General features: G+C 36.9%; 1 protein-coding gene across 1 annotated transcript in view; it reads right to left on the reverse strand.

Annotated features, from left to right (window-relative positions):
• Positions 1-14665, reverse strand: part of LOC134653117 (uncharacterized) — a 57426-nt gene that overhangs the window by 9253 nt on the left and 33508 nt on the right. Inside the window, exons 4-8 of the mRNA XM_063508423.1 lie at positions 14419-14553; positions 7248-7376; positions 6453-6566; positions 5108-5233; positions 4610-4738 (exon numbers count right to left, since the gene is read on the reverse strand). Coding sequence (XP_063364493.1) covers positions 4610-4738; positions 5108-5233; positions 6453-6566; positions 7248-7376; positions 14419-14553 — 633 coding nt within the window. The remainder of the gene's footprint in view (positions 1-4609; positions 4739-5107; positions 5234-6452; positions 6567-7247; positions 7377-14418; positions 14554-14665) is intronic.

Raw genomic sequence — 14665 nt, forward strand, 5'->3', positions numbered from 1 at the left:
GTTTCTCATTTATCAATTTCATATACCGATATTTTAACACATTCAATGTCAGCGACCCGCTAGGCGGGTTCTTTGATCGTAGGCACTTTCACTACACTCGTAGCTTGCGCTGGCTCTAAATGTATTAAAATTTATTTTTACAAAAATTATCAAGAAATGGGATGGGATGTAACACGTGTTGATACGCTGGCCCCATCCCACGTCCGGGGCTCTGCCAGGAGGCCAGTGACGGCAGCAGACGACGCCCAAATTGACAAGTGTCGCAAATATGCATTCTTGAAAACGAATTATGTATTTGCAGCACTTGCAATTGAAACTCTCGGTCCTTGGTCGTCAGACACCAAAAAACTAGTAAAAGAAATTTCTACCAAACTAGTCTGGGTGTCTGGCGCATTTTTTGCACAAATACTCAGCCTCACTTTGCAGAGGGGGAACGGCCAGTGTCCTGGGAACAATGCCCCAGGCAAGTTTAGGGCTAGATTTTTGAATTAATCATTTTGTTATTCAAAGTTACCATGTAAATAAAGTAATAAATTTTCAAAAAAAATATATAATGAAAAGGGTTTATACCTAAGTATTTGACATGTTAAATTGTGTTGTTGTTCTGTTTTTTTGTCTAAATTAGTATGAGCTTCGTCGTGCACTGCTGCTAAATTGATTTTTCAGTGGATCCTTCAACACCTAAACACCTCATGAATTAATAGAAAGATAGATATATAAGACGTTTATTTGTTGCTACATACAATGTGTGTTATACACATTATAGAGGTATATTATATTACTGTAAAAGCGGCCACAAATCCCAGCTTCACTATAACAAATCCTGACCTTAATCTAATAAAAGTTTATACCCGCTGAACAAATATCGGTGACCCCAACGACTGGCAATTTAAATTGAGATCTATTTTAATATAGCTAAGCCCTAGATTTAGATGGCATCGGTCGGCAGGTCGAGTCACGTATTCAATTATATGCGATTGCAACGTGGGGCGGTTAGATTGATATTAGATGCTGTGGAAATTGTTGCACTTTTATAAAGATTTATAATACCGGAATTTATTGAGACGAAAGTGGACGACCGTCACGAAACCTCTCTGGATACTAAGATTTTTGAAAATATTTTAACACAATTTGATTTATATCAAGCCCAGCTACGCCCCTGTATTTTTTTTAGAGTTTTTAGCTATCATAAGAGTTAGGAAAATTTGCATACAAACGTAGTGCCTATTTTCCTCTCTGGATATTAACATTTTTGAAAATATTTTAACACAATTTGATTTATATCAACCCCAGCTACGAACCTTTGTTAATTTTTTTAATTTTTGGCTTACGTAAGTGCATTACTAGGAAAATTTAGAAATTTGTATGGAATTGTTTTTCGCTCCTAAATCTTACAATAATCAAAACAACCTAAAAAAAGTCTAACGAAGGGGCATAGCTATATATAAGTAGATGCCTAATTATAAAACACGAGTGCTTTAAGTCCAAAAATACTTTAAGTATCAACCTAAAATAACTGTAATAAGATCCACGTTTAAAGCAATCATCTTAATTACTTTTGCGACGATGTCACGGCTGTCTAAAAACAATCTAAATTATCATCCCTGTTACACGTGTACAAGAGAACTCAAGCCCGATTCAGAGTCAAAAAGTTGATACTACCGTGAAGATCGCTCAAGTGCATGCGAAAAGAAGTGAAAGTTGTGCGAGAGATTCACGCCTATCATCAAGACAAATTAATCGTCAAAGTCGTATCAAAACCACTTCTAACCCGTAACAAATTGTTAAATCTGAATCGATATCTAGCTTAGTTGTACTATAATACATATATACAAGTTGATTGTTTACGTCGCTACCTATAGCTATAAACTTCTAATGAAGTTTTATAGGGGTCTCGGGTTACTTTTAGAACTTTCAACACGTACAGGAGAATTATGGAGAGCTTTAACCACGTGATAAAAAAAAGTGTCACTTTATAACCGTGCGATTGAAACAGACGGAGATTTTTTAATCACTCCGCCACGAAGACAAATACATATAGGCCCGGTCATATCAGTATATCGGTAAGTAATGAACTGGTTTTGCGGCGGTACCACGGTCGCAATTTTATCACTTGTCACCACGCCTGTCACGTTCTAAAAAAAGTATGTAAGTGCGAAAGTGGCGGGCATAGGCGATAAAAAAGCGGCCAAGTGCGAGTCGGATTCGCCCATGAAGGGTTCCGTATTTAGGGGATTTATGACGTATTAAAAAAAAACTACTTAACAAGAGTTCAAACCAATTTTCGGTGGAAGTTTGCATGGTAATGTACATCATATATTTTTTTTAGTTTAATCATTTCATTTCATTTCATTTCATTTATTTTATGCATAAACCATGGTTATAATAAGGTGTTACATAAACATTTGGTACATGGTCGCCCTGCAAGGGCGTAGCACTGTCTTAAAAACTAGTTTAAAACTAAAAAGTTTATTATACCTACAAAACACGATCATTTTTAAAATTGTTAGTTGTAGTAGAAATATAACAGTAATAAGTAATAAACAATTCACAATAAATATAGAACATTGATGATTTATCGTCAAGAAATAATTATAGTAAATTGGAATTATAATAATAAAATTAGTTAAATGTCAAGTCGTTACAGTTATAGTTTGTTAAATTATCATCAAAATACTCAGTTATGGTATAATAACATTTTGAGACAAGTAATTGTTTTAGGCGTCTTATGAAGGTAAAATCTAGTTCTTCGTTTCTAAGTACGTCTGGTAATTTATTGAAAATTTTGATTGCCATGACGTATGTGCTTTTTGAATGCATTTTCAAATTTGATGAGGGCAGCATAAGCATGTTTCTGTGCCTAACTGAGTGAGCTCTAGACAAAACCTCTTCTCGTTTTTTGAACATACTAATATTTTTTCTAATGAACTTACATATTTCTAGAATATAAATTCCTGGTAGAGTCAGTAAATTGTGTTCTTGGAAATGTGGCTTGCATGTATCTGGTATATTAATGTTTGCTATTATGCGAACGAGTTTTTTTTGGAGTATAAAGAGATCTGGTGCGTCCGTACTATTTCCCCAGAAGATGATGCCGTAGCTTAGCCATGCATAGGCATATGCGTAATATGTTATAAGCGAGGTTTGTAGATCCGTGGTTCTCTTTATTTCTCCAAGCGCATATACAAAACTAGACAGTTTCCCACTGATTTTGTTTATGTGCGCTTTCCAATTTAAGTGCGTATCTAAAATTATACCTAGCATCGGAAATTCCTGTACTAGCTCTATCTGTATGTCATTATAATGGAAGTCAATATCTAAAGGTTGTTTTTGGTGCGGTTGAAATGTCATAATTTTAGTTTTACTGAAGTTAATCTCTAATTGGTGATCGTCCATCCAGTTCGTAATATTATCTAGTGTATGTTTAATCTGTTCATTTATGTTCGCAGTAGTGTTACATGTTATTAATAGAGAAATGTCGTCTGCAAATAGAGTGCATGGTATGTCCATAGTTTTAGGCAGGTCGTTTATATAAATAATAAACAGGAGACATCCGATCACGCTCCCTTGTGGAATGGATGCGTTAATTATTTTTTTGGTTGATCTAATGTTGCAGATTTCGTTACTGTTTGGATCGATGTATTCTATTTCTACGTATTACTCTCTATTTTCTAGGTAGGACTTAAACCATTTATGGGCTTCTCCGCGTATTCCAATGCTATATAACTTGTCAAGTAATATTTTGTAGTTAACTTTATCGTACGCCTTCGTCATGTCCAGTAAGATACGGATTGCGTGCTTTTTTGAATTTATTGCGTCTAAAGCCTCCTGAACAAATTTGTAAACGGCTAAAGTTGTAGATTTGTTTTTTCGAAATCCGTTTTGACTTTCGTCGAAAATTTTATATTTTTCACAAAAAAAATCTCTTATTTTAGAAGTTACAGGGGGGGGGGGACACATTTTACCACTTTGGAAGTGTCTTTCGCGCAAACTATTCAGTTTAGAAAAAAATGATATTAGAAATCTCAATATCATTTTTGAAGACCTATCCATAGATACCCCATACGTATGGGTTTGATAAAAAAAAGTTTTTTGAGTTTCAGTTCTAAGTATGGGGAACCCCCAAATATATTTTTTTTTCTATTTTTGTGTGAAAATATTAATGCGGTTCACAGAATACATCTACTTACCAAGTTTCAACAGTATAGTTCTTATAGTTTCGGAAAAAAGTGGCTGACGGACAGACAGACAGACGGACAGACAGACAGACAGACAGACATGACGAATCTATAAGGGTTCCGTTTTTTGCCATTTGGCTACGGAACCCTAAAAATGGAACTATGCTGCGCCCGATGGTTTCAAATTGTAACAATTTTAGTCTAATTAAAAACATAAAAATGAATTTGAGAATTCGCATTGCTTAGGGCTTGTAAGTATTGAAATTTCGCGATTTTTCGAGTGGTGCAAAGTTAGCACCAGTTTTCACGGAAACGTGTGAACGTGTCTTGCTATTTCAGTCAGTCTCGGTACAAAAAGTACCTACTGACGTTGACTACATCTTATTACTCGTATAGGTAGGACCATAGCCTTTCGGGTTTACACTTCTTACCTGATATATCCCCGTAGTTGTTTCTGCACGGCGCGGAGCTTATCCAACAGCGTGGTCGTTTGGTCGAAGTAAGAGATGGCCTCAGTCAGGTTCCCAGTCTGGAGACTGTTCTCGACGATTAACTGGTTCCTGGGCAAAATGTTTTGTATTTATTTGTATTATGGTACCATCGAGCTGATCTGACCTGCTAGCATGAGTTTCGTTCTGGCGCGCAGCTGCATACATCTAGCGCGACTTTAGACCGCAACTCATGCTAATGGTCTGTTGATGGCGACAGGAGGTGGCCATAGCAACACTGTGATGAAACAACGAAACCTAATTGTGTGTGGGGTTTTTAGAATTGTCTCGATGAATATTAGTAGCCTGTGTAAAAAACAGTCAGCGATATAAAGGTTGTATCAAAAATACATTTTTTGCCAAAAACTTATTTTTGAAAATAAATTTTAGAGAAAATAATATATGTTTTTTTTTACATTTGTGTTTAATATTAATACTTACTTCTTTTCCAACTCCTTATACTCTGGGCTGTCTTCTTTGATGTCCACATGCAGTGGTATGAGCGACGGCACATAGTTCAAGGTGTTGTCCAATAGGTCTCTCCCGAGGACCAGATGTGCTATGAATCTGTACAATCGAATTCAGAAGAATTGAACTGAAGTCCATCTGATAAAGGAACGGGCTATAAACGCGGGGTAAATAATTTTTCACCACACCAGCTCGTATAGATTATCTTTTTTCTTTAAAAACTCATGCTAATGTTGAGCAGTTTCCGCATATTCTCTGGTAGAATGTGAATGATAAATATTAAAAACGTTCATTAGGATTTTATGTGTAATATTTTACACATCACATCCCCACGTTTTGTTCATTACTTATACTAGCACACATGGTCACGGGTAAACTGAGAGAATATAAAATAACATTGTGCAAAATACACCCACATACAAAATAGTTGTAACAGAATTGAGACCGTACATGCCAGACAAGTAAATAAACATTGCTTTATTAAATACTCTGTTTTATTTAGCACGTTTATTAAAAAAAATGTTACTTTTTATTTAACACGATTTACTTCGTTGGCTAGAAGCTAATGTAATCTCTTCCCTCAATACCACTCATCACCTAATGTTATTCAAGTTATTCAACGCTAGTCACGTTCGAGTTGTCCTTGAAGGTGTGTCTATATTTCAATTTCACTGACAAACTCGGAAACGTTTGCTATGATAATTCTTTCCAATGAACTAGGTCAGTATTCTGGTTTTACAATTTGTTAAAGTTTTAATATTGTTATCTTATGATACCTAACTTCTTGAAACTATTCACGCTCTCTCAAACTCTTGTATACCTATTCGTATCTACTAATCTTTTCTTTGGTAATTATCAAACATAGAACTTTTATCAAACATAGAAATGAAATATTGACATGGTAACGATGTTATAAGAGATTAACGTTATACTTAGATATTTAAACAAAATTGTTACAGAAGATAGCTACCGGAAAATACAGAATACGTCCGATAACTTATTTGATGTATGTATCGGTAGTTTTCAATTTGGCACTGTATGTACGTAAGTATAAGTACCTACTACAGTTTTCGTTTTTATATTTAGGAACTATATAAAATAAATGTAATAAGGAAATAATGCGCTGATTTGTAGTTTATTTGTATTCTAGAAACTTCTCAGTAATTTACAGCAAGTAGAATATACATCTTTTATCTACTCGTACCTACCTATTAATAATAAGTTTCATTTTCTCAAATACTCATTTTTGACACGAAAAGTTCTATGTCCGATAATTATCTTTAAAACTTACAACAGACGCGGTTAAGATATAACCTACCTTTCATGTGCTCTCGGTTGCAATGTACCGCGCCCAAAGTAATTGATTCCTAGCACCGACGCGATGCCTTTGCACTCTATGCTCCGCAGGATATTCTTGAAGCCAACTAAATATCTAGAACAAAATTGCTGTATCAATAGTTAATCATAGCGAGAAAAAGGGGGAGAAGTCCTACCCACTAAACCCACATCGCCACACGCCAGTCATGGCAAAACAAGGATCGTTCAAAAACAAAAATGTAACACCTATTTATGTACGCCTGTTTGATGCAAATAAACATTCATTCATTCATTTATTCATTCATTCATTCATCGGCTTTACCCGCATAGTCGTATGGGAGACAACATGGGATCGCAAACATTTTGCCATGACATGACAACATTATGAAATGACGCCCCCGAGGTCCAGAGGGCCTAACGCGCACACCGAAGTTCGCAAATTGCGGGTATCTTTCTCATTTACTCCAATTAAGGCGTAATTAGATAGATAAAGGTGCCCGCAATTTCAGAACTTCCGCGCCGCGTATGCTGAAGACACTGCCGGCCTAGCCAAGGTTACAATCGCTATCGCTTCGACAACGAAACGTTTTGGATCTCTCTATCACTCTTTCATATTAGTGCAACAGTGACAGTTGCATTTCGATCGCTACGGAGCGTAAGCGATGGGCATGTTGGCTAGGCCGCCTGTTTGGAATCCGAAAGTGAAGGGTTTGGCCACTTTTTCATCAGTTTATGACATCTATTTCAATTTATAAGATATTTATATTATAATACTCAGAAATGAGAGTTGCCTTACCTCCATATGGTACTGCTATCCGTGTCCTTAATTTCTTTAGTGAGATGGTTGAGCAGCGCCGCGTTTGCGTTGGTGTACCACTCCACTACGTCTGTCATATTCATGGACTTTTCGGTGTATATGCTGTCCCTGGGGATTAAACAGTTAATGGCGTTATTCATGAACGGCTGCTAACTTAATCAGTTGATGATCGTCGTTTGTCCCTGTTAAGAGGCCGGTATCGATTTTAGGCGCAAAAATGTAAAATTGATAGATTTAGTCGATGAAATTGTACACCTTTTGTTACGTAATAGAAATAACAAGTACAGGCGGCCTAGCCAAGGTGACAATCGCTATCGCTTCGCGATCGAATCGCTTTGTGTCTCTCTATCACGCTTCCATATCAGTGTGACAGTGACAGTTGCGTTTCGATCGCTACGGGGCGTAAGCGATTGGTACGTTGGCTACGCGGCCTGGTATCTATTAGCACGTCTTCTTTTCTTGCATTTGTACGGATCATTTTTTTCAAAACTGACTCACTAAATTAGTAATGATTTTTTTTCTGATGGACGTTTAGGTAAACGCGCGTAAAGCACTGATTTAGTCGATCTTATTTGTAAATTCCGTAAAGTTTGGACTGCTAAAAATGGTAATTATATATTACACATATCCTATACTCCAACTTGCATAGACTACATTTTTGTTATATGATATTGAACAAGAGTAAATGAAAGTTAGACGAAATCAATTTTCACCAGAAATTACTTCATAACAAGTGAACATTTTTCGTGAAAATCGACTTAATTTCAACGTAATTTTGATACTTAAACAATCTACAACATTTCCTGAAACTGTTCTTATACATATTTTTTTATAATTTATAACTATAATTTTTTGATGAATTTTTAAAAACTGCCCCTTCTCCTCATATATTGCCGGTGACGCACGCTCGGGACCTTATTATTAAAAGGCAAGATGAGAAGACGTGTCAATGGAAACCAATACTTGTTATTTAGATATTAAGTAACAAAAGGAGTACAATTTCAACGACTAAATCTATCAATTTTACATTTTGGCTCTAAAATCGTTAACGGAGCCTTAAGTACTGGATATACGTAGGAGGAGACGCGCGGGCGGCGGGCAGCACGCGACGTCATCGCGGCAAGCCGCGAGCGACGCGCGGCCCACACTTGGCTTTACCTACTTCACCGGCAACGGACGAATACCGAATATAATTTTATAATTGTATGGCCGGGATTTCTTCTTGTAATTAAGGCGGAATAAACCAGCCTATTTTGATACAGTCCGCGATTTATTTCTACGTCCCAGTAGGACCCTAACAGTCCCTATCTGTCGTTATGCCATAGAGATTTATGATCTTTAGTTATTTAATCTCTGTTTAAATAAAAATTATTTAGACTTTTCATAATATGAAATTACAAAATGAAATTACAATACCGTAAAACGGGGTGAGTAGGTTTCGCGGGGAGAGGTGGGTTATGAATGGGGAGAGAAGGTTTGAGAGGGGGGTGAGAAGGGATCTTAAGGCTACTGCTACAAAAATAATGTATTCCAATTTAAAATGGAGCTATAGTAATACGCATAATAAAAAAAATCGATCCAACAATCTTCCAAAATCACCTTTGTATGAAAACCCCCCTCACCCCAAATACGAGGCACTACGGGGTGAGGTGGGTTTTCCTCTTTATCGTCAAAGTTATGAAATGGAACTACCCAAAATAAAATAAAAACAAAAATACAAACGTCCGGAACACTTATTATATACACCATTCAGTTTTCATATGTAAAAATAAAGTGTTACTTACCGAGGTTTGAATTTCAGTTTTGACCCTACTCACCCCATTTTACGGTACAAAGCATTATCAACTGGTATAACATTGGAGGGTGCGTTCACTCTATTTTACTGATTGAAACAAAGCTATTTTTCCATAACGTTATCGTCCCCATAACACCCCCCACGATTATATACCTGTTTCGTTTTTACGGTTGCAGCAATAAATTGTCAATAAAATCTATTATGTCTCTTTTATGGAGAAGATATTGTTGAACATGAATGAGTGTAGGCAAGCGTCCTCGTATATTTTTAATAGGCCTTTTCTTTTCCCAAGTGTGTTGGCTTAATTGAAATGAGAGAACTTAGATAAAAGACACAAATAGAATAACGACCGTTTGTTATTGTATGTTTATTTTTGGTCATATTTATAAAACAACCCTGTAGTCATGTTTTTCGTCTACCTATAGCACTCGCTTCTAAAATGTAATACTTGTGCTTTTTGATTAACCCTTTGACCGCCATAGACGTCAACTCACGCGCGTGACTACTAGTACAGACCAATATGAACCTTCGTGCATTCCGACAAGGTTCACAATCACACGCCGCGCACGTTAGGCATGGCGTTCAAAGAGTTGACAAAGGCAGAGGACTAGTAAACATCAGTCATGATACCATCACTACATACGAATAGGTAGTCTAAAACAAAGTCGCTTCCCGCTGTCTATGTATCTTTAAAACTACGCAACGGATTTTGATGCAGTTTTTTAATAGATAGAGTGATTCAAGAGGAAGGTTTATGTATTTTTATTAATAATTATTTATTAACTCGTGTGAAGCCGGGGTGGGTCGCTAGTAAGCTATAAAGTGCAGCCATCATAACCATGCTGAAGTATATTAGTAATAAATGCTTTGCTTTGTCTCTTATGTGTAGGCGTCTTTACACATACACACGCGATGGGATGCTCTTAAGGGATTATAAAAGTGATAAAAACTATAACAAACGCCAGTATATGACAGGGTGTGTTAGATTATATCCATTAGGGGTATTAAAAACCCATCAAGTAACCTTGGTTGTGTCTTTAGCCTTGCATTTTGTGGGAGTGGTAGTATGATAGTGGGAAGAACAGATAAAAGGTAGAGGTAAGTTTATACTGTGTGGATGCATTTAATTAGATATCATAAAAATATATACTCGGTAATCTTTAATAATAGGAAAAAACAACTTAAAAAATAGTTTCAAATATTATTTACGTAAATTAATAAAAGGCCAACCTCATTAAATTCATTAAATCAATCAAATTAAGACGAATAAAAAATCTTTGATCCATACAATTTTTAAACTTTCTTCTCGATTTTTGCTCATTATTTTTCACAACGACGGGACTTCATCGTGTAAAAACCCATACAATCCATACGTCCATAATCTTTAATCCATACCTACATCCAAACTATATTAAGTGTTTAATTTAGGTATTACGACAAAAACTAAATATAGTCAGTAATCAAAATGAGATCAGTACCTATGGGAATAAATTCATTAAAAAAAACACTGAGGTCAAATTTCCAAAGCACTCCTAAAATGTGTGTAAGGCCTGAGTGGACGCTCGAGTTTGGCGTGCAGCGGGCGGGGCGTGCGGCGTGCATGTTAAACAAATGCAAGCGTATAGGAGCGGCCTTAGTGCACGCTGCTCAAATTACTCCTGACCCCAACGCCACGCTGCACGCCCCGCCGAACACTCCGCTTCGAGCGTCCACTCAGGCCTACAAGTGATGCGAGCAGCGTGCACTAAGGCCGCTCTATACGCTTACATTTGTTTAACGCCGCACGCACGCCGCACGCACGTCCCGCCCCGCTGTACGCCCAACTCGAGCGTCCACTCAGGCCTTACACTAAGAAGCTTTATTTTGATTAATATTTTCAAGAATTTGACATTGGGGTCTTGAGCAGACGTTGATGCGAGTATCAAAGTGGATGTAAGCGTATAGGAGCGGCCTTAGTGCACGCTGCTCAAATCACTTGTGAGCCCGACGCCACGCTGCACGCCCCGCCGAACGCTCCGCTTCGAGCGTCCACTCAGGCCTTACACTAACACATCGTTGTTACCTACCACAGAAATAGGAATGTTTTACGATATATTTGTCCACTTTGGCCGTCACTATCTATTTGATGCTGACTGTACCTAGCTAATCTAATGCTAAAGTAGACTACAGTATTACTTCAAAAGACAAGTTTCAAGATAAGGAAACTTGTGAAATTACTCACTTAACTAATGTTAAGAAAATATGTGCATCCATCATTGTCCGTCATAACTTTTCTATTGTGGCTCGTGGCATCTTCAATCAAAGTTTCACTCTTTAATTTTCTTTATTTAATCTACGAGAAATTTTATTTTTCAAAGCTAGCGACTGAACTTGTTATTACCTAAGATATACTCGAACATTAGAACAGACACAAGAATAGCTGATAGTCATTGATGACGTAGGCTAAGGTAAGGTCAATACGGATAAGTGTGGTTGCCGGGTAAGTGTGTAACTGGTCTTTATACCGGGGCCTGTTTACACATTTGATTAAGTAGTGTTTATTGCGAGTTCCTTTCATTTATATTCAGTTGTATATCGTTACCATGAAAATTATAGCTGTATAATTTTAGTATTAAATAGTTATATTGTCGAACCAAATTTTAACGGAAGTAAATTGTCTCAAAGTAATTGTGATAAAGGTAAATACCCGCGCGATAGCCACTTCTGGCACGGCGCGCCATTTCTTTTGTCCCGTTATTACTGTACGCCCCCTTTTAACCGAACTTAATAAATTCTAATTTATTCTAGTACAATTGTCTCAGTATTTTTCCCCACCTGAGCGCTGATACTGATTTACTACTTAATATATCTTGATGACGATTGATTGCGATTCATTTAATTGATTTCACTGCAGAGCGGGCGCTGAACCTGTTTCGTTTGTTTTTACAATTCAATTGTTTTTTATAGAAGTCAATTATTTTTCTGATTTGTTGGTTTGTTTTTGTCTGTAAGCGAATACTGGAGATAGAATTACTTTTAATGAATTCTGAAAAATATTGTTTTGTATTTAATGTTTAGGTATCCTTTGGGGCTCACCTGGCAAAAAAAACATGAATTTCAGGTAGGTATTTACCATCGCCCACACTGTTAACTGTACATTTGTGGACCTTATGCCTTTTTAGGGTTCCGTAGCCAAATGGCAAAAAATGGAACCCTTATGGATTCGTCATGTCTGTATGTAACGTCTGCCTGTCCGTCTGTCTGTCCGTCCGTATGTCACAGCCACTTTTTTCCGAAAGTAAGTCGATGTATTCTGTGAACCGCATTAAGATTTTCACACAAAAATAAAAAATAAACAATAAAGTATGGGGATACTTAGAACTGAATCTCAAAAAATTTTTTTTTTCATCAAATCCATACGTGTGGGGTATCTATAGATAGGTCTTAAAAATGATATTGAGGTTTCTAATATAATTTTTTTCTAAACTGACTGACTGACTGTTTTTCTTTTAGTTTGCGCGAGAGACACTTCCAAAGTGGTAAAATGTGCCCCCCCCCCTGCAACTTCTAAAATAAGAGAATGATAAAACTAAAAAAAATATATGATGTACATTAACATGCAAACTTCCACCGAAAATTGGTTTGAACGAGATCTAGTGAGTAGTTTTTTTTAATACGACATAAATCCCCTAAATACGGAACCCTTCATGGGCGAGTCCTACTCGCACTTGGCCGCTTTTTTTGTAATAAGGTCAACCGATGTACAGTTAGGAGTGTTGCTGTTTGTACTACACATTTAGCTCTTACAAGTAAAATAAATAAATCCTCTAAATTATAAAATTACGTGAAAAGTGAGTTAAAAGTTATTTTATTTTAGAACAATCACAAGTCAAATCATAGGAAAAGTAAAAAAAAACCGGCCAAGTGCGAGTCGGACTCGCGCACGGAGGGTTCCGTACCATCAACAAAAAAACGGTCACCCATACAAGTACTGACCCCGCCCGACGTTGCTTAACTTCGGTCAAAAATCACGTTTGTTGTATGGGAGCCCCACTTAAATCTTTATTTTATTCTGTTTTTAGTATTTGTTGTTATAGCGGCAACAGAAATACATCATCTGTGAAAATTTCAACTGTCTAGCTATCACGGTTCGTGAGGTACAGCCTGGTGACAGACGGACGGACGGACGGACGGACGGACAGCGGAGTCTTAGTAATAGGGTCCCGTTTTTACCCTTTGGGTACGGAACCCTAAAAAAATAGGTACTTACCTACAGTTATTGACTGTGGATATAAGGCATGATTAGAGTTTTTACGCTTTCAAAACGTTTCTACTGTTTCTAGTTATCTAGATTTCCCAAGGGGTTACATTTTAATAAAGATCCAGACAATTTTGGACCATCAATTATAATAATAACTTTAATCTTTGCGAAATACATTTTTGAAAGTACTTTATTGCAAAATTACGTTGCTAACTGAAATCGTAGGAAATTATGTCAGTCCTAACGACGTGACCTTGAAAAACTTTATGATCATTGAAATTCAATTTCACCATTTAAGAATAACTATAACTCGTAATAAGAACGTTTATCCAGCAATATTTTTTGTTTCCAAAATAAAGAATATTGTTGAAACCAACGTGGTGGACGTTGGTTTCAACAATATTAATTTTAATTTGGTAACTAAAGCCGGTCGTAAGCGGGATAAGTAACAACTAAAAAAATTTAGACTTCTTATGTTTGGGTTAGCGTTGTTCATAATTATAACTATTCCAAATTTCAAATCGATAGTCTCAGTAGTTCTCGAGATATTTAGCAATGTGACAGACAGACGGACAGACTCGCACCATAAGGGTTCCTTTTGTACCTTTTTGGTACGGAACCCTAATTAGGCTCCCTTTTACCATAGTTTTCTGCAACACAAAGTACACCTAAAGGTTAGAAATAAATTAAAAGTGGGAAAATTTACTGTCTCAGGCGAGGCTCGAACTTGCGACACTAGATCACTAGCCCATCGCGCTGCCAACTGAGCTACCGAGACTTTACTCGAGGACAGCGAATATTCTTACGACTGGTCTGGCGTAGTGGGTAGTGACACTAGTGACCCTGCCTGTGAAGCCGCGGTCCTGGGTTCGAATCCCGGTAAGGGCATTTATTTGTGTAATGATTACAGATACCTATTTGTTCCTAAGTCTTGGATGTTTTCTATGTATTTTTGTATTTGTATATTATATATGTATATCGTTGTCTGAGTACCCACTACACAAGCCTTTTTGCGCTTACTGTGGGACTTAGTCAATCTGTGTTAGAATGTCCCATAATATTTATTTATATTTATATATTTCCACCAGTTTCGCCTTAAAAAAGCCTCCACTTACCTGAGTTCTCCGAGTTCAGTCCGAAACGCCTCTTCGTCGACTGGTTTGCGTCTGTTCTTGAAAGCCAGCAGCGGGAGATCCCCCATCTGGCGCAGCGCGCTGTCAGTCATCGTGAAACGCATTGATAAGTTTGATCTGAAAAAAAAAAACGAATTAGCTACTTGCCTGAAATTAGCAACATTTGATGGCTTTTAAATCGAAAATTGTCAATTTACAACTTTACGACTTTCGTCTAATCTTTAAACTT

Source organism: Cydia amplana, chromosome 12 (assembly GCF_948474715.1).
Source record: "Cydia amplana chromosome 12, ilCydAmpl1.1, whole genome shotgun sequence".
Lineage (NCBI taxonomy): Eukaryota > Metazoa > Arthropoda > Insecta > Lepidoptera > Tortricidae > Cydia > Cydia amplana.